The sequence below is a fragment of the Hakea prostrata genome, chromosome 1 (assembly GCF_041222555.1).
Source record: "Hakea prostrata isolate BN-2017 chromosome 1, UWA_Hpros_2, whole genome shotgun sequence".
NCBI lineage: Eukaryota > Viridiplantae > Streptophyta > Magnoliopsida > Proteales > Proteaceae > Hakea > Hakea prostrata.
Window position 1 is genome coordinate 24,039,357 of NC_142600.1, and position 27,921 is coordinate 24,067,277.

General features: G+C 39.7%; 1 protein-coding gene across 1 annotated transcript; it reads left to right on the forward strand.

Annotated features, from left to right (window-relative positions):
* On the forward strand, window positions 1-27,303 carry LOC149028392 (E3 ubiquitin protein ligase DRIP2-like). The gene is made up of 8 exons (XM_089136290.1): window positions 1-204; window positions 338-558; window positions 2,183-2,282; window positions 9,197-9,527; window positions 9,661-10,103; window positions 10,225-10,275; window positions 25,348-25,420; window positions 26,512-27,303. The coding sequence occupies exons 2-8, from the start codon at window positions 444-446 to the stop codon at window positions 26,683-26,685; spliced, it is 1,287 nt and encodes a 428-aa protein (XP_088992416.1). The 5' UTR covers window positions 1-204; window positions 338-443; the 3' UTR covers window positions 26,686-27,303.
* The last annotated feature ends 618 nt before the right edge of the window (window positions 27,304-27,921 follow it).

The window sequence follows — 27,921 nt, forward strand, 5'->3', positions numbered from 1 at the left end:
AAAAAAAAAAAAAAAATCTCTCTTTGTTCTCCATGCTATTTCCTCGAATCTCTTCAATTCCGAGACTCCGAAAGATCATATGCCGACTAGGTTGTCCAAATCCAACGAAACCCACGTCGGTTTTTTTCGCTAAAAATCCAAACCCGTCCGTGAATCACTCCCTCATAAATTGATCTCTATCTCACTCCGACGACGGATCGAGAGGTGAGAGTCTCCTACTCGTACATCCACATGTGATGACCAAACAATTGCTTTCTTTCTGCGTGGTTTTTCTTCTTCTCGTAGTGTATTTCTCTGGTTAATTCTCTTGGGTTTATCTTCTCGAATGCTGTTGCAGAGAAGGAAATATCAACGCCAATCTCATGTTTTCTTTTGTCCGCTGGTGACATGCATCTTATTGGTACGTCGGTGAAGCTACTCCGAAAGTTTTTGAGGTTTGGGGAATGACGAGTCAGGTAGTGAAGGTTCGGAGGGACACTCTTGCTGCGTGCATGACATGCCCTCTCTGCGACAAGTTATTGAGGGAAGCGACAACCATATCAGAATGTCTTCATACGTGTGAGTCTGTCTCTTCAACTCTGTTTTATCATCTTTTAAATTTCATTTCTTTCAATCTATTTCGATACTGTTCCTTCATGTTCTTCGGTTACATGAGCTTTGTTTCTCGTATACTGCGTTTCTATGATCTGGGCGTTTCGTATTTTGAATTATTCCTATATGCTTGTATTAACATTGCGTAATCGTATTCGGTATTTTCTCGTGCTTCGATTACATGAACTTCGTTTCTCGTATTCTGCATTCATGCGTTCCTATGATCTGCCTGGGTTTGTGTTTTGCATTATTGCTATATGCGTGTTTATCTCGCGTTATGTTTTCTGGGTTTCCTTACTCTACAAAATTGAGCTTCGCCTGAGAAAGGGGAAGGGAAAGGAACATGAAAGAAGGTATTGTTTTGCTTTATCTTCTGCGATCTGCTACTACGATTAAAATTGTCAAAATAAGAAACTGTTTTTCTTTTTCTTTTTTTGACATTAATGACCTTATCGAGGAATTGGTTTGTAGAAAAAGATTTGTCTGAATTTCTAAAATTTGCGGTTTCCAATGTAATATTAATGGCGCATGCAGGCACAAAAACGACACTGGAAGCTTGTGGCGATGTTTTTAAAACAATACCGCTATTGGTTAGGAGTAGCATAAAAATTATAAAACAAGAAAGTATTTGAGTAAAAAAGACATACCTAGTGAATCAAGTATGTTTCAGTTTTCGTATTCATACTTCTCATCTTGAAGCAAAATTTTGTCTCTTTTATACTTTCAGCATACTTCTCATCTTGAAGTAAAATTTTGTCTCTTTTATACTTTCAGTTTACTTATGCAAAATACCTCCAATTTTGGAGGCCAGTCAAATTAAGTTACTATTAACAGATGAAAAAAATTGTGATCAATAAATCCCTTGAGCATTATTTTGTATCATGAGAAAATAATGGAAAATTGGAACTTTGGTGGTACAGTATGAGTTTGATTAAGTTACTTTTCCTTGTATTTGGATCTCAATTGCAATGTATCTAACTTAGGTTTAATACTCTTTTTTCTTTACTGCTTATATGTTTCTAAAAGGGAGTCATAAATACCAAACAGGAATGAAAACTCATGAGTAGTTAAAGTTATCAAAAAGCTGAACCTTTTGCTTTCATTTCGTTCTAGAAGCTTATAGTCTCATTTTCACTTTGTAGTTATGTAGTTGTAGTGTTTTTAATTCTGTAGGTTTTTTTTCGATGAATTTAGTGCCGAAGGTTAATATCCCCTTTGGTTGGCAGGATGGTTCTTTAGGATTAATTTCTTCTTTATGCTAGTGATTAGATAAGCATGTTGTCTGCCCCTGGGCAATGCATTCTGGGCCGCAATTTGTGCTGTTATTTTCATTGACTCCAAACAGTGTGGGTTACTTGAGGTTTGGTGGTTAGTCCTGAACTTGTTATGCACTGATGTGTCTTTATTGTTTTACTATATTTTCCTCATCTATCCTTTCACTAGCCAGTCAGAGGTACATTAATTCCTCATTCTGCCTATATATTACAAATCATATACTGAATACTTTTAAACATTCAATATTCATCGTTTTGGAAGTTGTTTTTGATTTTTCGTAGTCTTAATCTGACACTTGTATCCTTTTAATGGCCAGTTTGTAGGAAGTGCATATATAAGAAGCTTACGGATGAGGAGGCAGATTGCTGTCCTGTATGCAATATAGATCTGGGTTGTGCTCCCGTGGAGAAGCTCAGGTCAACTCATGCTTTTGTTCTTATTCTGCAATAAATTTAAAATGTTATTATTCCAGTCATGCATATTGTGTGTACCATGCTACTTATTGCTCAATTGCTACCTGTATATAATGGACCTCTCAACTGGGTGAAAGTGATTATATTACCTGAAGTTGTTTATTTATACGGAGTTCTAATCATATACATGTGATTGTGAGTGTTCTAAATTTCCTTTGCCTATATCAATACATTGTCCAATTATTTGCTACAGCTTTGTTAAAAGTTTGAAATATTGATTCCGTTTTTCCCTTTCATATGTGGAATATTTGAGTTGTTTCTTCTCAAAATGTTTTACTGTTTCAGATATACACCAAATTCAGTTAATATGGATAAGCTATTCAAGAAGTTCAAAATAATAATCGTGAATGTACAATCAGCTAATCCTATTCCTATTCACTCAAGAAAAAACTGAACCTACTCCCATCCCAATGGAGTGGCTATGATGTAGGTTCATCACCAAATTGGGCTTCTATGCTTAGGTGCATATCTAGGGTTGGGGTTGGGGTTGGGTTCTATGCATGTGGGCCTTTTATCTCAAGGGTATTCTACATGATAGGTCACTTTCAGGGGCCTAAAAAAGGGGTAATTAGGTCGCATAGAGGATTAGCTTCTATCCTTTTTTTTTTTTTTTTTTTTTTTTTTTTTTTTAACTTATATTCTCCACACATCAATTACAGTGAACGTAATGTTCAGTTTTCCTAGTTTAATTAGGATAAAGGTCTTTGGCCACTATATAAAATAAGAGAACTGGGGGGGGGGGGGGGAGGTTTAACTCACTTGATTTTCTAAATTTCACCTCCTTCCGTGTTGCTGGCTGCCACCTTCTCTTCTCTAAGAAAACTTAGTGTTGTGTCTCGTCAAGATTGTTGGGATTGGTGTTGTTCTAATTGACTCCTAGACAGTGTGATGTTTGGGAGGTTCGAATTGAAGCTTTTTGCGCAGTTCTTGAAGATCTTCTTCATGATTCATGCTTCATGTTCAAGTTCAAGTTCAAGATCAAGAATCCCTCGTTGTTCCTTTAAGTTAATTCCTTTTTTCAAGAAACTGAACTCTTAACTGTGAATTAAAGCCCTAGGCAATCCTTTAGTGCTGATAAAGTGAGAGGATGTATTTAGTTGTCAATCTTGTCTATCGATTGTGGATATATTTCGTGTCATACAACCAGAGCCATAATGTGCAAATCTATGAAAGGTATTGGCATGCTTCAAAGTTTATTGAATTTAGGTATTATGGGGTTCATGGAAAATATGAATTTGTACTTCGTCAACATAGAAGCATGACCCTACCACACTTATAGCTGGTTACTGTTTTTGGCTAGGGAAGTGGTATGGGCGCTGCTTTTGGTTCTTGAAAAGAAAAATGTTGATTAGATGATTAATAATACACTTAAGTCATTAAGCCCCATCCCAACTGCTTGGGATCTCTAGTTTTTAGCTGAGAATGGGCATAGGTCTAGGTAAGAGAGAAGAAAAGTAAAGAGAATAAATAGGAACAGGGAAGAAGATGAGTGGAGAAAGAGGGGAGAAGAGTTCTATAAGTGCAAAGGTGTGGAGAGAGAAGTAATGCTTCTCCCTGTATTGATTTTCTATATAAGATTGGAGAATACATACAGCTCCCTGCATAGGTAAAAGATATACTAAAAATAATAATAATATAAAACATTTAAAAGCTTAATCTAAATTAAATAACAAGCTAAAAATCCAGTACTGAAAATACCCTTATTACATGAACTCCAATACATTCTGCCTCAGGCTGGAGAAGAAATGTCATACATTCTCAACTTGCATAGAAGGGTACAAGCTGGGGAGAATCGAGCCCTTTGATGAATATCTCAGTGAACTGTTTGCTTGTCCTCATAAAAGGAGTGCAAATATAGCTTGAACCTTGAGTCAATCTTCTCTTTGGTGATGTGTTTGCCTCCACCTCAAATATTGGTTTGGTCATGTTGTAACAGATTATGAGCTATAATAATAGCAGTTTTGTTACTGTAATAAAGCCACAGTTCTTCATTTCCAAACTCAGCTTCTCTCTAGTCTGCCCAGGCTTCCTGTAGTGGTCACATACTCATGTCTAGGTTCGTCTCTATCCTCCGCACAGTGTGGCCCTTGGGCCTCTTTCTCCACCTCATCAATCTATGAGAACTTGAGGTGAGCAGATCACTCTCAAGGTGGTACAGTTTCCCTGGCAATTCTCCTTGTCTCCTCACTCTTCAAGTGGCTATGTACTTCATCTAAGGATAGAAGATCTAACCAGCCCAAATTTTGCACCTAGATTGGCCCCTAGTCCAGGTTCAACCCATGAAGGAGAATATAAAAAGAAGAGTTACCGTGAATTTTTGCTTCATCCGCAAGATTGTACTGGTGACCCTGACGGTCATCATGCTTTCTGATACTCAGAGATAGTCTTACCTTAGGCAAGGTACCCACACTGTCAACAGTCTTGTAGACACTGTTTCTGGTATCCCTGGCAGTCTCCCATCCTTCCAGTCTTAGGTTTTAAAGAGAAAATCAACTAATGATAATGGTTGAGTAGTCAGTGCACCGACTTCACAGGGATAGCTTCACAAAATGTGACCGTACCATGTACTTGGTGCTGTCCATCTGCACAATGAAGGGTATCTTCAAATGCATCTGGATTGAGATAATACCACTCTACCCACCAGCTGAACCTTTAATAGGTTTACTAACCTCTAAGACTTTGATCTATAAGGTATAGTTTGTTTGCTAGATAAAAAGGGGTGGGAAAAATAAACATGTGGGACTCACTTGTAGTAGGGTGGGGAATAGGAAAAGTAAGGATTGGATTTTGTGGAAAAGTTGCAAGAGTGGGCCCCACTTCTATTATATCCTTCACTTTCCCACAGTCCCACTAAATATGTGGGACTTTTAAAAGGGATGGGTTGGGAAAATGACATGCCACATCAGTAGACAATTACCTTGTCTGCCCACTTCGCCACCCCATTGAACTGAACAACCCATACTTCGGGATTTCATGGAAAAATTTACTTTTTCCCACCCTACTTCAAATTCAGCAAACAAATGATGCCTAAGGGAGTACACACTCCTTCCCTACACTTGGAAAATATCCAGCAAGAGGATCAGTCATGGGTCTTGAAGAAACTCCACTCACATGCATTTCCATTGTAGAACGTCAATCATAGCAACTAATAGAACTTAAATGATATTACTCACCAAACTCAGTCAGCTGAGAATGCCACAGTTGCATGTTGAATGAGAAACAAGACAAGAACAACAAAGCTGGTGGTAGCTCTAATCTGTGGAGAATGAGTTGTGTTCTATCCACTAATTCTTTTATCAACCAAGGATATAAGGGAAGGGTAGCAACTCCTGGGTGACTCCAAAGTATCTGTTATCACATGTAATGCAGGCCAGATGTGAGAGAAATGAACAAGAAAGGGAATAGCTGGTGGTAACCTGGCTTCCCCCCACCCCCCAAATCGATCTTCACCGCCCCTCCCCTTCTTCCTATGTCTTTTGAATAGGGAAAAGGCTTTTTGTTGCTCTTTTCTGTTAAAGATCTGTAGACTGTTTGATCAAAGCTAGTGGGAGTGGTTTTTGATCTAATTGACACCTTGCATTATGAAGCCCAGGTAGATCATTTGAAACAGTGTCCTATCCAATTGACGCCTTGTGGTGGGAAACCTAGGGCTCTGTTCTTGGTGATAGTGTTTGATCCATTCAACACGTTATGGAGTCAAAACCCAGGTTGTCTTTTTAAAGCTTTCTTTTGGTTCTTTTTTTTTTTTTCATGAAAGATTTAATTTTTATTTCTTCATCCGAGCAAACAGAAGCCCAAGAATTCCGGAGCAACAGTCCGTTTGATGAACCCCAAGTCCAACTATTCTTCTTTTTACCTTCTAGTCAATTAAACACTAGAATTTCCCCTCCATACTTCATCTCCAAACCCTACATCTAAGTAGATTAATTCAGCCAATAGAGAATCCTCCAGACTTTGATCAAATCCTCCCCTACGCATTGGGAAATTCAATCCAGGTTGCAGCCTCTTTTGACAATTTTAAATCCTACTCCCCTCATCTCTCTCTTTTCAAAAACCTAGGATCATAACCCTTACTTTGCTTCCTATTCATTCTATTTTCCCTCCCTGCTGGTTAAAACTTACCGAAGACCTTCAGTGGAAGGCTCCCCTTCGTCAACATTGCATAACCCAACCATCAGACCATCAGGCTCTAACCCTAGCCGAAACTGTGACCCTAAGACTAAAACAATCACTTAGTTTTACCCACCGAATTACCTTGTTTAGATGAGATCTTGGTAATTGGCTTCTAGTGTATCTCCTACCAATCTAGAACTACATTAAGCGATCTGCCAACTAGTAGTCAATGACCAGGATCTACAATGAATAGGGTTATTCAGTTAGGTCAAAGTAAGTGACTTTGTTCAGATTAGGGTTTGACGGTTGGGTTATGCCAAGCTGATGTATAGGAGTCTATCCATGAGGGTTACATTAGGTTTTGAGGGTGGCAAGCAGGATAGAATGAATTATTAGGAAGTTCAAGTTAGGGTTCTGGGTTTGTGAAAAGAGAAAGAAGAGAGAACCTATGGATTTGACTGGTCAAATGGGGACAGGCTTGGATCAATATCCTCAATGGACAAGGGGAGAATTCAATCCAACATGGGCCAGTTCTTTTCTGGCTGGTTTGGTCTGTGATGATTTTAGGGTTTGGAGAAAAACAAAAAACAATGGTGGAAAAGCTAGGGTTTAGGCTATGGAGGACTATGAGAAGAACGGTTCAAGTAGGGGATGATTCAAAATTACTGTTGTTAGGGAACAGCAGCTTGTTTGGATAGAGACCTTGAAGAAGTGGATCCTACATGAAAAATGCCAAATGGAAGCTTCAAGAGAACTGCCCAGAGTTCACTCTGAAGATGTCAATTGGATCAAACACTACTAACTTTAAAGATGCACCTTGGCTTTAGTCTGCAAGTGCTCAATTGGATTAAACACTGATCCCACCAGTCTTGACCATATGTAAGCCAAATCTTCAATGGAAGAGAGCAGAAGAAAGCCTTTTCATCATCAAAATACTTGTCTGGTGCATTCACCCCTTACAAGCTTGATAAAAGACTCAAAATGGACTCCTATACTAAAAGGGAAAGGTCTAACTATATCCTAAACCTATTAGGTAAGCTAAACTGATTAGGAAAGTGAAATAACAGTGGAATCAGACTCAGCATAAGTTTGAACTTAAAGAATCCTAATCTAACCCAACTAAAATAGAGTCTGGATCATCTCCCCCGACGGGGAGCAATTTGTGCTCCCTCGATGGCTGTTGACCACAAATTATAGGGGGACCCACAGGGTTAGGGTGATGGGGTTTATTTTTTTAAAATGTTTTATTATTTTTTACTTGTGGGCCCCACATAATTTGTGGTTGTAATGCCATCAGAGGAGATGATCCACACTCACTAAAATACTTACTAAAAATTACTTGCAACTTAAACTGAACCAAATAATTAATCCAAAAAAAAATTGAACCAACTCACAACAAATGAAATAAAGAAAGTGAAGCAATGAACTATTAATTGCATATGCAACCTTATCATCATAGTTAAAGCCCATAAAAGGTGATCTAACACTAAACCCCATGAGATTGAAGGCCCAACATCTGCATAGATGATGGAACCCAACCGTTGACTTATCCCTAATAATATGGATCCATTTCGGTATTGAATCTGCATCACTTTTACTTTGTACGGTTTCCAATAGGCACAACTGATAAGATAGATCTTCCTTGCCTTCTTGGCTTTGATTTCAAGTTCAAAACGAGCAAGAATCAAGTTGGGAGAGAAGGAATTAAAGAGAAAAAATAAAAATTTCTGGAGGAGGGGAGAAAAAATAGGAGAGGAGTTAGAAAGTGCAAATTTGTGGAGGGAGCTAGGATGATTCTTTCCTATGTTGAATCACTAACATAAGATATTGGAATTATATATGATTTCCAAGGGAGGTAAAAGATGAAAAGGTATAAAAGCTTAATACAAGCTAAATAACAAGATAATAACCTAGTACCCAAAATACTCTCGTTCCATAAACTCCGACATTTGTCCTATGCAGTCAATGGAGTATTGCTGTTTGTTCTTAAAGTAATGAAAACTCATACACAATAAAAATGCTGTTCCAAATGTTGATATCCAAAATGGCACCTACGTGAAAGTTAATAGAAGCTTGAATAGATCCAATGAGTGTAATTGTGTTGCATGGACAAGTCAAAACATGACGTTTCCCAGTTACAAAACCCTCTGAAAACTAATGTGAACAACTTCTTTTAGTTAGAGGGCTCTCTGAGCAAGCAGGTTTCCTTACATGCCCTCACGGAAATTTCACTTCTCAAAAGAATTAATAAAAGAAGCATGTGATAGCTATGGCGCCTTCTCAGACTTTTCCATTTCTTGCCAAAACGTAGTGTTTGTTCCCCAGATCTTTTGGGGATGCGCACCTTATTGCTGGTCTGTTGTGACATTAGAGCCTGTCAGTTGGCTTTGGGTCTTTTGGATATGAGCCAAGTGGCTTCACATTGGCTTGTTTGTTCCACTACATTTGTTTTGAGATCATTAGTTACAACCATTCAAGGTGTTTCTATATCCTAGTGAACTATTCATCCCAACTAACAAAAAATGTTTGTAGCCATAGCAGATGTCCTTTAGCCTTTTGACCAATTTTTGTTGTAGGCTCATTCTTTTATTTTGTTTGTGCTTCCTTAATCTAAGAACTTCCAAAAGCTACAGACAACTTATGGTCATTTCTAAATCATAAACCTTTGCTTTTGGCTGAATCATAGGTTTCTGGACATATACTGTGTATATTGAAAAATGTTCCCTTTGCATTGTCATCCACAGGTTGGACCACAATTTGAATGATGTGAGGGCAAAGATTTTCCCCATCAAAGGAAGAAAAGTTAAGGCACCCGAAGTTACGCCTTCAGTTCCGTTTCCAGTTAGAAGAAAGGAGAGATCACTCTCATCACTGGTTGTGAGCACTCCTAGAGTGTCCGCACAAACTGGATTGACTGGAAGAAGAACCAAAGCTGTTGCAAGAAAGTCTACTGCTTTACGAGGATCGAGTTTTACTAATGAGGATCCAGGTAAGAAAGAGGATGCTGTAGAAGATGAGCCAGGGAGTTTAAGCTCACCCGAGACACTAAACAAGATTGTTCAACATAAAAGGCAGGTAAGGGAAGGCTCCATTGACAATTTGATGCTTTCATCAACTTCTTTGAGCTACAAAATAATAGTTGGTTCGTGAAGTATTTTCCTTGTCCTTTGATACTAACACTTTGCATGCTTCATTTTTGCTGTTGTAGAATTCTTCGACTGCTGAATTGTCCAATCATCAGCTTCTTAATAAAGATATAGAGAATGGTGCTGAGCCATGGGATGGGAAAGTTGACTGGAAACCCTTGAACTGCCTGGTTGAAGCTGCAAATAGAACGAAATCTTATAAGTTTAATTCACAAAGTTCTGTTGGCAAATCAGAACCACCATCTGTTTCTAACAATGAAGTGCATGTTCCTAAAAGTAAAGTTAAAGAACAGGCAAACAAATCAAAAGTCCTAGACAACAGAAATGGCACGGCTACACCTTCAGGATCTGGAAAACCTAGAAAGCTCCATGGGATTAGCCGGAAAAGAACATCTACTTCAGTTGAACCGGGCCTGTCTCTCCAAGCTGTGCTCGAGGCTGGGGTTGTTAAACTTGACAGAAGTGCTAGTCCAATCTGGTTCTCCTTAGTGGCATCTGATAACCAGTGAGAGGCCATCTCCTCTACGATTTGTGTGTGTGTGTGTGTGTGTGTGTGTTCTCCAGATAGAAACAGTACTTATTCTGGATTTTGTGTTCCTTTCCTAACACCATGTTAAAAATTTTAGGGAAGGAGTTGCAATGTTGCCACAGATACCTTCTCGTTACCTGAGGATAAAGTGAGTTCCTTAGGCCCTACTAACTTCTCTCTTTTCTTGTCTGCTGTGCTGTTTTCTATATGATTTCATCAAAATTTTAGTTTTACTGTGATGTTGCACGTTGATGCGTTTTTATTACAATAAAAAGCTCGCATGTGTTCTTTGTTATCATATGCTGATTTTGTGTTTGTAGACGATCCTCTGCATGTTTCCTGTAATGAAATGTCTTTTGTTGTTACTACCTTTTGCATTGCCCCTTCTTTTTTTTTTTTTTGGGGGGGGGGGGGTGGGGTGGGGTGCAGTAAACTAGCAACTTGAGATAACTACAATAAGAGTGTTAGAGAAAGGGAATGATTCTGTTTATAAAATCCACTTCAATCATGTCTGAAGCCATATTTTGTGCTTTCAAAACAAACTCCTAGCTTGTTTGGTTGAGTAACCTATACAACTTGCTTGGTCTACAACAACAATATCTACCTATTTGGCCCACAATGACCTTTCATCCCCCTCTTTCGTCACAAAATCAATTGCTATGTATTTTGGTCAACAGTATCCATTACTACCTATCTATCATTAGAAATGTGTATCCTAGATCTCTATTTGAGGCTCTATCACTGCCTTTTTTTTATGAGAATAATACAGACTATATGCCTCTTTTGATCTAGCTGTTGGAATTTGAGGTGATGAGTACCTACTACTATCGGCATTTTTGTGAAAAATGCCTTTGATTTTGTTTTTGCTGCGATGCTTTTGCCTTTGAAATATCCTTGATTTCATTCTTGGATATTTATTCAACATGAAGGTTGTTTACTGAAGTTGCCGATGATTACTTACCACCTTGGTGAATTTCTCTGAGTGTTTGCTAGCATGTGCTACTGCTGCTTATACTCAAATGATGAGGTTTTTATTTGTTCTTGTTATTCCAAGCCGTATCCCATCCTCCAGGGAAAGTGTAAGAATGCCTTCCATATGTATGTTGCTAGGGGGCACATGACCCATATGTACCATATGGTAGATGTGTGTCATGTACACATATCCACTACTTGTTAATTTTTGGTTTTTAGAATAGGAAATAGTATAGCATTAGGTTCAATTTTTATTCCCTTTATTATTTATTTAGTTTCTATTTTATATTCCTAGCTTCTAGGAATGTTTCTACCATTGAGATATAACTGCCCTTTGGGCCTCACTTTGTATAGCTGCTAACAACTGCCTCTTTTGCAGCCTCTCCCTTCTTTTTCCTCGTCTTTTCCATATTATCTCTGCTTTAGTAAGTTCATTTTGTGATTATATGGGAATGCCTCAGCCTATACTTGATAAGGTGGTATAGACCGGTTACAGAGCTGAAAGAGGACTCTAACTAAATTAATGAAGCAAATCCCATATTCCTACTTCTACCTCCATTTCAGATCCATTAAGGTGGTGTTTTACAAAGAAAAACAGATTGGGCCTCTTAAGTGTTCTTAGTTATTTCAGTGTGTGAATCTCAAATTACATTTATAAGCATAAGTAGTTGGGGGGGGGGGGTTATGTTGTTACTGCAAATCATAGTTCTCAAGGCTGCTGTAAAACCTGGGTTGATTTGAACTGGTTTCCGTTGGACCAACTGGGCAAAATTAAACATCTAGCAAGTATTGTAGAAAGGCCAAAACACTGTTCATGTGAAAAGTAACATGGACAGTGTCACAGCCCTTCTGTTGCATCTTGATGAGAATATTATTAGAAAGCTTTGGAAGATTGAAATTAGTTTCTATTTTAGTATTTATGCATGTGGCTGATTGATAAATCCTAGTTTCTAGTCTTTAGTTTTAATGAGTTTCTTTTCTTTTTCCTTCTTCTTCTTCTTTCTTTCTTCCCTTTTTTGTTGTTGTTGTTGTTGTTGAGAATGTTAGTTGTAAGTTGCTGCTGAGAATATATATATATATATATATATATATATATATAGCACATATTTTATGAACTGATTAATGATGCTTCTGCTCTGAGTTTATTCTCTTGTCTCTTGCTCAAGTGGTTAGATGGATGAGCACCTTGCTGTTGAGAGCTAAACACCTAGGGCTCAGGGAGCCTTGCTGTCAAGAGCTAAATCAACCCATCCCTAGTCTCTATTCTCTTGTTAGAAGCCTGTTGCTGCTCCTTCAATGGAAACAAATCTCTAACTTTAAATTTCAGTTGGTTGAACCCTCCTTTCTCCCCTCCATCTCATGAACCCTGCTGGGTTTCCCAGCCTCCCATTCCATCGCATATTTCTATTTGTCCAATCCTCAATCTCATCCTTCCGTCACTTCATTCTACCTTTCATCCTAAACTTTCTATTTTAGATCTATTCCCATATCTGAGAATCAGCCCCTCATGTTCATTTCATTCTACAGTTCAACCTAAACTTTGTAATTTATATCTATTCCCATATGTGACAATAGGCCCTCACATTCACTTCATTTTACCATTCAATCTAAACTTTGTATTTTATATCTATTTCCATATCTGAGAATCAGACCCTCACAATCACTTGAAAGTTGTAAGCTTACATCCTCTCACTTGGACCACATTCTATCAAAGTTTGAGGGCCATCTAGTCAGTTTGTGCTACAGCCTAAAGTTTCTATTTTTCTGATTGAAGCCATAGCTCTCAATTCAACTGTTGGGTTTATTTGAAACTTATAACAGTTGCTTTTCTTTTGGATGAATGAAATAATCATTAACCAACAGCCCGAATGGGGAAAAAAGAATGTACAAGAGGGAGAAACAGAGGGAAAGAAGGGGGGGGGGGGAGGTAGGGAGAACCTAAGCCCTAGGATACAACAATAGTCCTGTTCCTTGGGTATCCACAACTTTTTTAGGTTTGGGGGGGGGGGGGTTGGGTGTGGTGAAGAGATTGGAGTCTAGAAGATACATCAAAGCAAATGGATCTCCAATTTGCATTTAAGGATCGAGCTTTTGAGATCCATCTTCTCAAATTACACTCCTGCCACAAGTGAGAGGTCAATGCATTGAACGCCAACTTGCCTGCCGTATCCCAAATAGATGAATCTACATAATGTCTCAAAAACTAGGTCCAATCCCGAGAGAAACCCAAGCAACGCCTTGAGCGAGGCCAAACGGAGGTAATAGCAATCACCCACAGGGAGTGAGAAAAGGGAGAAAGGAAGAAGAGGTGGTCTACGTCCTTGGAGTTTTTCCAACAAAGGAAACAATTTGGGCAGCATTAAGGTGCCGGTTTAGAAGGAAGGACTGTGTGGGGAGAGAGTGGGTAAAGGCTCTCCAGGTGGTAAATGCATGGTGGGGAAGGCAGCCTCTAAACCAAGCCAAAGGGGCTTAGTCACAGTGGGGGAGGGGGACCGGTCAAGGTTTTGTGTAGAGGAGGAAGAGGAGCCAGAGGAGGCAGGTAACCAAATGGTGCGGTCATGGCCTATGGGTGAAAAAGGGAGGGGGGGAGGTTGAACCAATAAGGAGCGAGACATGTGGGAGAGGGGGAGGGGGGAACCCAAGAATTGCTAGAGATGAACTTTGAGAAAGGGTAAGTTCGGGAATGCAGGTAGCATAGACTTGGCGTGGGCCAAGATGGTTGAAGAGGATACCAGAAGGATTTTAAGCTAGAAGAAGGTGGAGGGACCCGTAGGTGATTTGGGTGGTGATGGCAGGGAGGAAAAGGGGTTCGAGTAGAAAAAGTTTTCTTTAAACCTAGGAAGGACTAGCGGGAAGGGAAGTGTTTAAAATGGAATCTTACTCTCAATAGGTGCGAGTAGACCTAGTTAACCTAGATAGAGTCTTGCATGGAAGTGATCTTCAAGATGAGCTTTAAAAGACAAGCACAATTGACATACCGGATTTGGCGAAAGTCGAGATCACCCTCGAAGATGGGATAACAAAACTAAAGGTGAGCTGATGGGGTGGAAGAATCTGGAAGACTCCTGACCTTTCCAGAGGAATGCGCAGAAGAGGGATTCCATAGCTCAGGTTGTAGCTTTGGGGAGGGAAAAAATGCCACACTAGTAAAGGTAGGAGGAACAAAGAATGGATTTAATCATGACCATCCTCTCAGCAAAGGATAGAAGTTTGCTCTTCTAAAGCTAGAGCTTCTTTTTAATCTGGTCAAGCATGGGGGTGCATGATTGGTAAGACAACAAGGGATAAGAGGAAGGCCAAGGTAGGGATGGGGAAAGTACAGAGGGGAAACCAAAGAGCTGGAGGAGAGCGGCTTTAGTGGAGTTAGCGACACCAGTAAGGAAGAGGAGAGACTTTTGAAGATAGACTTTAAGACCATAAAGATATTCAAAGAGTAAGAGAGGAAAGAATGGTGGAGATCGAGGAGTGAAAAGCTTTGCAGAAAATCATAGGATCGTCAGCAAAAACGAGGTATTGATGGCTCCACATTTGGGGATGGGGGAGATGAGGTGTTGGTCTGTATTGGATTGAATGATGTAGTAAAGGACCTCAAGACCAAGGGTGAAAAGATAAGGAGAGAGAGGGCAGCCTTGGCAGATTCCAACTCAAGAAGGAAAGAAGTCAGCGAGGGAGCCGTTGGTGATAATGGAGAAGTTGGGAGTAGAGAAACGAGCTTCAATCCAGCGGACAAAGGAAGGAGGAAATCCCTTCAAGGTTAAGACATCAAGAATGAAGTCCCATCTGATAGAGTCAAAGGCTTTGTGAAGGTTAACCTTGAAAAGGGCCATTGGGGAGTGGCAGGAGTGGTGAAAGCGACGGAATGATGTGAACACAGAGACCTCTTGAGCTGGCCAAACCCTCTAATAGAGGGGTATTTAGGGCGTTTTTGCCCACTTTTCAATGCTGGAACTATTTCCAGATTTAATTCTAGAATTTAATATGAGTTTAATTTTGTTAGTTGTGTTTGAATTGGTCTTAGAAGTTATGTTTTCATTAAAGTTTGTTTTATTGAGTCCTTGGTTATCTTAACTTGGCACATGTGCTTTAGATTTTTAATTATAAAAGAATTCAGGCATGTGCTTTCAGTGTGTGTCTTTAGTTATTAGATTCCAAATTAAGAGTCGATGTTAAGTGGTGGGATCCTTGTTGACTAAGGAATTCCACTGGGCCCTAGAGTCTTTTAAAAGCTATAAATAGCTTAGCATTCTATATAATTTGGAGTTCTGATTATTGAATTAAATTAATTGAGTTTGAGGATCATGGTTTCCTAGTTAAGAGGCCCATGGTTGAGTAAAAGTTTTTTCAGTGATCAACAACCTACCGTTGATTTCAGCTTGTTCTTCTTCTTCATTCCAGCAATCTACAAGCATTCAACAAGCAGCCATCAGTCAAGTACAGCAGCTCCAAGTAAGCATACACAGATCCCATAGCCTTCCCCTGCATCCTAGGACATCACACTCTCCCCCTGCTCCTTTCCCTTCTGCGCAACCCCTAGAAACTACCTCCTCCCCATTGCAACCCCCTCTTACTCACTCCCGTCTCCCACGTCCCCTAGACTCCTCGTACCCTTGGCCCTCGCCTGTTCTACACAAGGCAGAATCTCCCTCCCCCCCTGCAGGTCTTACAGCCCCTTCCTCTTGCTGTTTCAAGCCCCTAGACACCCTCCTCACCCTGTGTGACTTTGTTAGACCCCTTCCCCAAAGCTCCCAGCCCCTGTGAGCCCCGCAAAATCCTCTTCTCTCGGTTTTCTGTTCTTGGCGGAAAAAACAGAAAACAGAAAAATTCTGAAAAGGAGAAAAAAGAAAAGAGAAGAAGAAAGAAAATAGAAAGAAAAGAAAATAAAGAATAAAGAAAAAGAAGAGAAAGCAAGAAGAAAGAATAAAAGAAAGAAAAGAAAAGAAGAGATCTTGACAAATCCATTACATCATCATCTTGTTTGAATTTGATAAAACTCTAACCTTTTCCTATCCTCCCACTAAATTTGATAATATTATCCTTCCCTCCTAGTTTGATCATTATTTTGTTGGAAGATTTTGGGCAAATCCTAAATTTTAGGGAATCTTCTCAGGAAACCCTAACCCTAGAATTGGATTTACATTGCATATGATCGCGGTACAAAGTAGGGTATGGTCGACAATGGACCTACTTGTTTTTTACTAACAAAATAGGGGATGGTGGTACAAAGTAGGGTATGGTCAACAATGGACCTACTTGCTTTTTACTAACAAAACAGGGGATGACAAGACGGATCCGATTGGCTAGGACCTTGGCTACGAATTTGTAGTGAAGATTGCAAAGGGAGATGGGGCAGAAGTCAGGGAGGGACGAGGCACTGGGCTTTTTGGGGATGAGACAGAGAAAAGTTTGGTTGATTGAGGCAAGCTTGGGGGTGGGGGTTTAGGAAGAAGCTATAGATTGCATTTACAAGGTCTTCTTTAATGAAGCTCCAAGAAACCTTGAAGAAGCCCATACTAAGGTCGTCCGAACCAGGAGAGCAGTTGGGCTTGTAGGAGTTAATGGTGGCTAGAATTTTAGCATTGGAGGGAATGGCAAGGAGGGAATCAAAGAAGGGGGGGGGGGGATGAACTTATTGACAACATTGGGAGGAAGGTGAAGGGGGAAGGAAGGGGGAGACAGGAGGGAGGAAAAGAAAGAAATCACCTCTCTCTTAATTCAGTCAACATTTGAGATTCTAATGCCACTCATGGTGAGAAAAGTGGGGGTCTTAGGGGATTGAGTTATCGGTGTATCGAGCTTTGGGGGAGCAATGGAAGGAGGAGTTTGAATCCCCCAACTCATGCCACTCGATTCTGGATTTCAGATGGAAGAAGCTTTCTTATTGGGAGCTAAGAGAGGCCAGTTCAGCAGAAATAGCTTTTTCTTCCTCCACAAGAGAGAGGTCAAAAGGGTTTGATTGGATATGGAATTGTTCACGGGAGAGGTTGAACCGATAAGAGGAGACAAGAGAGGAGATATTGCCAAAGGTAGTGGAGTTCTAGGCCTTAAGGGTGGCTTTGGAATTCTGAGTCTTCTTAGTAAAGGCCACGAGGGGTAGAAAGTGGCAGTGGACAAGCTTGTTCTAAGCACCCTGGACAATGGGAAGAAAGGAAGGACCTCCAATCCGCCTATTGAAGAATTTGAACTACTTGGGACTGAAGGAGAAAAAGGGTTGGATATGAAGGAGACAAGGAGAGTGAGTAGAGAGGTTGGGGGGGGGGGGGGGGAGGAAGGAAAAATGGGGCGGGAAACATAGAGATAGGCTTCATTCACAAGGAATCTATCCAATTTGGAGGCTACGTGGTTTTGGCCAGAACTCCGATTATGCCAAGGAGGTGGCTGAACCAATAGAGATTGGTGGCACCAATGTCTTCGATACAGTTATAGAAAGCATCAACCGTGGGAAAGTCGAGGGAGGTACTGCCAGACTTTTTATGATCAAATCTTACCACATTGAAATCACCTCTGATACCTTAGGGGAGGGAATTGATAGAGGAAGAGAGGGAGGAGAGGTCATCCTAGAGGACCATGGAAGGGAGACGGGGGGGGGGGGGGGGACGAGGAGATGGATAAATTAAGGAGAAAGAGGGGGGGGGAGGTGATTTGAATTTTATAAGGGTCTAAAAGAATCCAAATACGACCAAAGGGAATGATTGTAATTGGTGAGGGGGAATCAAGAAGGGACAACAAAGGAGGCAATATAATGAGCATTATGCTAGTGGACATGAGTTTCAAATTGAGCACAAGGGGAGACCTTGGAGTATTTAAGAACTGACTTAGCATCAGCTTGTTAGCTAGGGAGCGAAGCCCCCTAACATTCCAAATTAAGAAGTTATTAAACATGGGAGGGATGAGGGGGGCTACTATGATGCCCATGGGAGCCCTGCATCCCACAAGTGTAGGTTCGAGTGGCTCCGACGCCAAGGGGGAAGGCGAGAGAATCCGCAACAAGAAAGGTGGGGTTTGCAAGAGAGTCTCTCTAGAGGGTTTCAAAAATTATTCAGGTTAATAGAAGAACTAGACCCGGGGGGAGGGGCTGAGAATGGGGGAGTTAAGGTTAAAAGTGGGCTGGAAGGATTGATTAGAGGCGCGCGATGGAGGGTTTAAAAAAGGGGGCTGGTCCAGAACTGGGTTTAAAAGGGAGTGCTGGTTCAAATGGGAATTGGGTGGGTTAACTAGGTTTAGTAAAGTGGAGGGGGGCCCAAGGTAGGCTCGAGTGGCAAGGGTGGGCATAGGTTAGATGTGGAGGGGATAGAATGGGTATTTTTTTAAAGAGGGTGGGAACAATCCCCAAAGATGTGGGGTTTAAAAGGTGTCTTAAATAAGGGGGGGGGGAATTGGCCTAGGCGAGCTTTATGGGAGGGAATGGTGGAAACCCCAGATGAAGGCAGTGAAGGTGGCAGGTTGTTGGTGCCTAAGTTGGTGATCTTTGTACTTGAAGCCAAGTTACAGGGTGTAGCAGAGGTTGCACTATTGCAGGCAGCAGATGAACAATGATGTTGACTCGAGAACCAGCTCACGAGGTGGGGGAACCAGATTCTGGTGGCTGACGATTGTAATGCATGACAGAGCCACGCTCCGGCAACTCATTATGTGATGGTGAGGGTTTTTTGGTTCTTCTATGGCTATAGGGAGGTTCGTATGAAGGGTTGACAATAGTAGTCACTTGAAGAAGTGTGTCCAATAGGCGGTGGTTGGCTGCCTCGCGATCGATCATGGCTGGCAGGGCAATGGAGGACCCATGAGTTGATTGTTAAGGGGCTTCATTCGCCATAGTTGTAGAGGAAGATGACATTAAGTTGCAGTGAGACTTTGGCTGTCCAAAACTTTTGCAGAATGAGCAATGAGGAGGGACCCAACTATATTATAAGGGTTGTTCAAAGGAGTGTCCTACGTCATTAGAGACGGTAATCGTGGAGGAGAGGGGTTTTGTAGCGGATATGTCCATACAGATTCTTGCGAACGACAATCACTCCATCCTCTGTGGCTCTGTGTATGGTAATCGGTTCTTAGGGGGTTGCTAAGGCAGTACAACTAAGGTATTCTGAGTTCCAAAATTCCAAGGGGAGACTAGGTAAGGATATTTAGAGAGGGAGTGATCCAAAATCAATCAGAGTTGTGTGGACCTTTCCTATGGTTGAGAATGATAGGGTTGGATCCAACAAATCATAGGGCACCTTCGAAGACACAGTTTTAGGTCACAAAGGTGGGGAAGTGAAAGAGGAATAGGCCATTGTTGAGTCTAAGGGTTTGGATCAGGCTAAGGATTTTCCATTGTTTGGTGAGGGATGTTTTATAAAAGAGAGCGGAAGGTGAGCGCCAATGAATTGGTCAATGAGGTCGAATTTCCATATGAGGATACTAGGCTTTAGAAGGATGTAGGAAGAGGGCTTGGGTAGAGGAGCCCTCAACAAGAGGGGGGGGGGTATGAACTAGAGGTTGTGGTTGGCAGAGTTGGAGTTGGGTGAATGGAAGAGGTTTGATTAGGTGCAAGAGGCAGTTGGAAAAGGGGGGGGGGGGGGGGGGGGGGTGGTAGGGTTGCAATAGGGTTGGGTTGGGCTGGGCTTTTGCAATCCCAAGCCCAACCTTATATATTCTAATCTAAGCCCATTCTTGCCTTAACCCTAATTTAGGGCCAAGGATTTTTGTCCTTAACCCTAAGCCCTACAGGGCCAAGCCAAGCCCATTCCCGCCTAATTGTCCCTGATTGGGCCAAGTTGGGATGTGTTGTCCCTGGCCCTGATTGACCCTAGCCTTGATTGGCCCTGGCCCTATCCTTGACAAACTATGTTTTCTTTCACGATTGTTCAATAAATTAACACCCATATTTAAACCTTGTTAACAAGTAAATCAATGGTAATAGTAAAAAAAGAAAAGAAAAGAAGGTATTTTAGTTACTAACATAACTATCTGTCCTTAACAGTTTTTTATTTATTTATTTATTTTTAAGTTACCATATTGGGAGCAATGAAAGATTTCAATATTTTTGGGAATTAAAAATGACTTAGATCAAACCTCAAGGGGTCCAAATAAAAATTCCCCTAAAAAATAATATAAAAATTGAACTCATAGTCTAATATGATCAAAATGACTCAAGGTCAAAATCAAGGCTTATGTCAAGGTTAATATGAAGACAGGGCAAAACAAAGGACAAGGTCAAGATTATGGACAAAATTAGCATCAAGATTAGGGCCAAATCAAGGTCAGGATCAGAATCAGGGCTAGAGCCAGAATCAAGGCAAAAATTAGGGCCAAAATCAAGGCCAAGGCCAAAATCAAGGACGGGTCAGGACCGGCCCGGTGGGCCAAAGAGTAATCCTAGACCCACCCTTGGCCCTAACCTACCCTCAAGGCCAAAATCTTGAGCTGAAGCCCTATTTTGGCTCAGTGTGGGTCAGGGCCACCAAGGCCAAACTTGCACCCTTAGGGGGTGGAGGCAGCAGCAAGGGGATCACCGGAGGGGGAGCAGAAGGCTGGTAGGTGCAGGGTCCATCTGTACAGGTATCTGACTATGTTTACTATGTCTTTCACTTATAATAGTTGCTTGCTACCACATCAGTTATGCTTAAACTCAGGCTGGTCATATCCCTGAGAATTGGTCTGATACAGACCCTAAACTGATTATTTCTGTCTTTTATGCTATTTTTCTGTTTGCTGTTGGTTATTTGGGGCTAAGTCATCCTTGATTTTAGCTTTACATTAAAGGCAACCATGGTATTGGAGAGTGTCTAAAAACCAAGGTGAACTAACAAAGTGCATGCTCCTGGATAGGCTCCCTGTGTAACCAAGGAGCCTGGACACCTAGGAGATTCTTTAATGACTCTTAATGTTGAGGCCCATGGTTTGTATTGTGCTGCCCACAACACAACTGATGGCAGCTTATTCCCATTGTCTGGGTCTCTCTGTAGCTTCTTCTTCTTCTTTTTGTTTCTCCTTTCCATTAGTGCTGGTTGATCAGTGCTCTCATGCCTCTCATTTGATCAATCTCCTTCACCTTGAGAATCCTTCCTGACTTTATTTTTGTTGTCCACAGCAATCAATAATATTTTTGGTTTGATCTGAAGCCTTAGGTCATGACATTATGAAGAACTAGGGTTTCCTGTTGCTACGAAGATGGCCCCCACCCCAAGAAAAATCATTCTTCAATGATGATTATAGTTTGATGGCAGTCCCTAGTTTTGGAGATTTTTTTCCTGTTTCCTGTAATCCTTTTCTACAAACAATCTGACAATCGGATTTCGCTAATCTTTTAGAGCACTGAAAGTCCTATATACAAGTTCTTCGATGCTTAGATGTTTCTGATCTCAGCCCACCTTTTGCTGCAAGAAAATGTCTTTTCAATAGGCTGGTGATACGTTCTAAATTAAATCTCAGCAATATTTACTACAATATCATCTCTCGGCTGCTTGTCTGGATCATACTTCAAAGATGACATGGTTCTTATTCAGCTGTGGTTCTTTATTTCCCAAATTTTTGGTTTCAGATTTCTGTTGGTCACTTTGTTGCTGCTGATTAAGCCTCTTATCGGCTCTGTTATATTACTTTATCATGCATTATTTGCTGCTGTCTCTCTGTTTGTATACTCATGGCAGAGTCCAAACCTTCTGTGGACAATGTCAATGTCAAGATCACCACCATCATATTGAATGCTGCTTTCCTGTTATCTTCTTTGGGCACAGGTGGTGGAAATCTATATAAAAGCTAAACGTGAGATGCATTATCTCACTATAACTCCTTCAGCTCCACTTCTGATAATTAGAAGGGTTGGAAATCTAAGAATGCTACCCACAGTGTTCGCTTTGGAATAGCATGGAACCCTCTATAGCAGCCAATTTGTAAAGTGTCAGGGATGAACTCAAATAGAGCTTTTCTTTAGACAAAAGTATGTCAAAGGTATATGATTTGCATGAAAAGTTCTCCTTCAACCATAATTGGAAATCAAATGGTGACTTACTCTTTAGAGGCACGTGGGAGGAATTCAATGTTTACAAGCCACTCTTTATTATATCGGTATTCGCAAATCACAATTATGAGCTTGTGAGAAGATCTGTTCTATCAATGATTTTTATTGCAGAATTCAACAGGTTGCAGCTGCTTCTGTATTGAACCTGATTCAACTGTCCAATGAAAATTTGGCCTTTTTTAATAATTGAGCAAGTAACTTTTACACCCCCTGTGTTTCAGTGTTTGTAAACAATTAAGTTTGCACACCCACCCTCCCGGAATTTATTCTATTACAAATGTTCCCCTGTGTCTAATACCATTAGTTTAAATATGAAAAAGACATATTTACCCTAAGTCTTGATATAAGTTTATAAAAATAAAATATACATAAAAGTCAGTCAATTTTTAGGGTGAATTGACTTTTTTTAAGGAGATTTTTTAGGAAATTGCTTAGAAAATGATTTTTTTCTGGTAAAAAACATGATTATAATGATTTTAATAAAATAATAGAAAATTTATATAATTTTATAAAAATAAAATATACATAAAAGTCAGTCAATTTTTAGGGTGAATTGACTTTTTTTAAGGAGATTTTTTAGGAAATTGCTTAGACAATGATTTTTTTTCTGGTAAAAAACATGATTATAATGAATCTAATAAAATAATAGAAAATTTACGTTTCCTTTTTTTTTTTTTTGAGGGTTTTGAAATAAAGGGGGCTGACTCAACCCTATTATTTGAACAGTATAGGTATAGTTATACAATTCAAACATAAGGGGTGTAAACATAATATAATAAATTATAGGGGTGTAAATGTAATTTGCTCTTAATAGTAATCGTGTATCTGGTAGAATTCACGGAGCAGGGGGAGGTCATGTCATGACAATCCACTGTGTAATCCTGTTGTTTGGTAATGTACTCATTATGTTTGTCCGAATAACACTTGATTAATGTTGGACGAAGCATGGAAAAACCTCAATTTACCCAACACAAATGACCAATACTATTGTTTCTGATAGGAATACTCGACGGTGTCTGCTAGTGACAGTAATTTTGGTCCTACACTTGGTGGTAGGATATCTCAGTTGTGGAAGTTTTGTCTTGGTGATGAATAGATATCCAGGCACCTTTGTCAATTTTGATACCTTGCTCCCCTTATTTTGTCGAGTTCACTTGGTTTGGGCCTTTTCCATTGCTTTGGTTTGGCTGGTACCATCACAGCTTTGTCATCTTACTGATGTGATCAACCAAATTTTGGAATGGGTTCAACTGCTGGAGGCATCCTCTTCCACATCTGCTGCTACAGTAGCACATTCAAATATTGCTACATGGTTCAACTTCTTATCCTCTGCTTCTAGCCTTCTAGGTCTTATGATTGGTGTCTAATTTGTTCTCTTCATTTCATTATATTGGTCTTCATCACAATGTATACTAACTGTTGAATGTTCTGATAATTTCTGACTTGATAGATGACATTGAATCTAATGTGTGTGAGACACCATCACTCGATCTACACCGTGATGGTGTCAAATTTATTATTCTGTTGTTTATTATAATTATTTATTTAAATTATTTGAAAATCATTAAATATTTGCTCTAATAATTTTGAAAATTAAAAAAAGAACACCAATTAGTTTCTCTTTTATACTTAAAAATAGTAGAATATTAATACAAGTACGTATATAATTATTGGTGTGGTTTATTATGATGATGTTTATGTTTTTTTAATTAAATGTAGTTAACAGTGTAATTAATTAATTATAAAAAAAATTTTAAAAAATAGTTCCATTTGATTGTATGAAACATTTGAAGTACTGTTGTTTCAATTTACAACTCTTTGTATTTGTATTTGTCGAAACAGAAACACATCTCTCAAGTGGCAAGATATGAATGAGTGCTTTTTGTTGATTTTTTTTTTTAATGCAAAATACTTCTTCCACTGTGTTATTTATGGTTTAGATAGAGTGTATGCAAAAACCCAGGTCAAAACCCATCAGAATATGACTGAAATTGGCCATTGAAATTAGCAAGATTTTGAACCTTGGAGCATAAATATTATGTTTTATATTTCTGTTGGTGCCCTGCCCCCGGGGGGGGGGGGGTTGTAAATTTTAGTTACTTATTGCTAATCCTATGTTTAAGTTGGCACTCATGTGTGAAGGTCATAGATAAAGATTTAGTCAATGTTTTGTATTATTGTTGCTCATAACACAACTGAGGCAGATTACTCCCGCTCTTTGTCTTTCTCTTGCTTGGGCCCCAATGTAGCTAAAAAACCCCTATTTTACTAAGACACTCAAATCGTATGAGTGTGCACCTGTGCCCAGAATGTGAGTCATGGCTAATTCAAGGCTCGGTCAGTAAATAGTGCACTAGTAGTGGAAGGGAATCAGGAAGTCTTTAGAGTCCTAACACTTCTATCTTTCCTTGGATCTTCCTTTTTCCTCTCCATTAGTGCTCTGATTTTGTCAGTACCAAAGGTCTAACATGTGCCCAAGGCTTATTTCTGTGTTGGTTATTCCATTTTTCATATCTGCATCACCCACTTTGTGCAAGGACCCAGGTTATTCGTCATTGACTTTGTTGTCCAGTTCAATACTTACTTTTGCCTGATAGTCTTAGAATGTGGACTGTGCCTGTATATGAAAGTCAAAATATTTGTTAATGTATGACAGATCTCAATTTCCAGAGTTTTCACTTAAGAATTGACACCCTTACCCCTAGTCCAACCTTCCAATGGGTAGCAGCATGTTTCCATTATTCAAGCATTTCATCATGTTACCCTCCCATTTTGCCTTTTTGTTCCATCAACTGTGGAGCCACAATGTTCCTATCTTTCAAAAGAAGACGGTTTACACATCTATCCCGCTTGGATAGGAAAACAAGTTTCAGTTGCTGCTTCTGTATTAAACCCAATCTGATATGATTAATGTAACTCATTGTCTCTGACTCTCTATTGTCCAGAGGGTAGGTATGTTTCTCTTTTCACTTCATTACATTGATATTGATTATTGAGGACTTTGCTTTTCTTTGCTCTTCTTTGCTTTTCGTCTTTCACAATTTCAGGGTGTGGGTGGGGAGGGTTGGTTCTTTTTGTTTCGAAAGGTCTGATTATATGGTAGTCACATTTTTCTTATATATGGGAATATTGCAGTGAACCTGTTTAACAAGATATTTCAGCAAGTGTCCTACTGATACTTCTTGCAAACTTTTTCTTCCCTTTTCTCCACTTGATACAATGGTGCTAAATTTGATCTTTGTATGTCAGGAATGGAAGTGTACCTGTTTCTTTTATCCAGAAGTACCTTATGATGAAACTTGATCTTAAAAGTGAAACTGAGGTGAGTTCCATCTTTTTCTCCTGAGAAAGATCATAGAAGTGAATTTAGTATGTCGCTACAAAGTAAGATTAGGTAATTGCATACTTTTTGTACTAGGGATGTACAAAATGAGCCTAGACCCATATGACTAGTTTTTGTCATGTCAATGTTTTATGAGAGTAAAAGCTTGCAAGCATAAAGTCATAATAACTACATAGTCACCAGTCAAAAATCTAACCAAGCTAATCCTGGTACTCATTCCAATGTTCGAGGGCCTCTGCTAATCCCCTGCTGTGCAAATGGACTAGCTTTTAGTGTCTATAGTTTTCACCCAAGTCTCCATGTTGGATACTGTGCCCAAGACGGGAGCATGATAATCTGGTACAAAGTTCACACAAAGCTTTCATGATCATAACCTATTTAACATATTGGGAATCTTTTGGAAGTAGGATGTAAATGGGTTGCTTGAACTTGCTCTTTTAGGTGTGGCTGTCCTGTAGATTAGTTGGACCCTAGCCCCTGGGTCTTGTCATACATTTTAATGCCTAAGTCCAATATTTTGGCAATATCCAAAATAAATCATAAGAGGCTTCCTCCTTACATTGATGGCCAATATGTATATGCATTTATCAGTCATCACATCTCTGTTGCCATTTAAGGTTTAAGTATCCATATCTGCCGATTTGGTGTGCCCTAGCCCATCCTATTAGAGTTCCAAATTTTTGTAGTGTAGAGTTTCAAAGTTTTGAAAATGGCTAGAAATTTCAACATTTGCTTAAAGGAAGTTCAACTGTTGAAACTGGAAATGTGGGGGGAAAAACTGTGTGATAGGCCATGATGAGCGAGAAATTTGGCATCCAAAGTCTTTCCATCCATTGGCTGGGTCCTTCGCATTTCATGCAGGAAAGGGCCAATCTCAGAGAAAAATTCCTCTTTAGAGCATTCAATTATACAATTCGCTTTTGAATTTTTTTAGCTACAAATCAATGGTGTAGCAAGTGTATCAGAGACTTGTATTCCATCAGAATTGAAGTGTATTAGGGTTGTAGTCTTGGTGATGTGTTTATAAATGTGTGGATGATTCTGATCAGTTGGTTCTTGTTGTCTTGTAGATTGAGATCACCTGCCGGGGTAAACCATTGATGCCAACGCTGCAACTGCACAATTTATTGGACCTGTGGCTGCAGATGGGATCAACATCAGAAAGAGTGCCAGTAACTGTAGGATCTTCAGCCAAGGAGTTCATAATGGAGTTGGGGTATGGCCGGAAGATTCAACCACCTTAGGGCATAACATACTTCTTCTTTTTCTTTACTTGCGTGTGTTCCATAGATCAAATCAGAAGCCGTGGAATCTTATGGGCACCCTTGATCCTGATCTACCGTCTCAAGCTTTCCTGAATACATGAATTTTTCTCTAGTTTGGAATGTTGGTTAGTGCGATGGTTGCCCACCTGCATGCTGCCCAACTTTAGATTTGTGGTGAAGAAGGCATTTTTAACAAAATGATCTGCGAGATTAGAATAGAAAAAGGTTGAGGCTCCAAATGCATTAGGATTAGTTGAATCTTTACCAGCCCTTAGCATCCTTAGTTCAGGTTCTGCTCCCTTGATAATTTTATGGGCTATATATATATATATTATATGTTCATGTAGCAGATAATTGTGGTGGCTTCCTTTATGCTGCGCATGGCATTAGTTGTCAATATGATGATCTTTGATTAGCAACTGACACAACTTCTAATAGAATTTGTTTTTTGTTGTCAATTGTTGGAAATTTGTTTTTACTTGTGGATATGATGATCTTGATTAGCAACTGACACATCTAATAGAATTTGTGTTTTGTTGTGGAAATTTTATTGGAGTTGCTCCCTATTTGTCATTACTAATTAATATTAATTTTTTCTTGCCCTCTCCTTCCTGTTTCTTCGTATGTACTTCATTATAGTAAGAACGTCAGGGATGCAGTTTATCCAAGAGGCCCGGTTCGCCGGGCTATCGCGAACGGGGAAATGCGAATATGCCGAGCCCCGGCCATATTTCGGCCCCATATAGAAAATTTCGCCCCAAATTTTTTTGGTATTTTTACTCAGTAATTTTGGTAAATTTGATGCCTATTCTAATCTGATGCAAATATGTGGTAAATTTGAATTATTTCCTAAAAATTATTTCATTTAAATTCTCCTACCTAGTCATATTTAATATGTTACATTCTGAGGCGTACATCATTCGGACATAATTGGAATGATTATCCAATCACTCTAAAGATTCTATTACAAGATTCATTAATAATTTAAGTTGTTTCCATAAATTATTTCGTGTATACACTCTTCCCTAATCAAATTTGGCATGTTGACTTTCGGTAATTTTCGCCCACCAGTTTTGGGGGTATTTTTTTGTCATTTTGAGCCCATATTTGATGCCTATCCTAATTTTATGTAAATATGTGGTAAATTTAAATTATTTCCTATAAATATTTCCATTTAAATCTCCTGCCTAGTCACATTTAACGTGTTACCTTTTA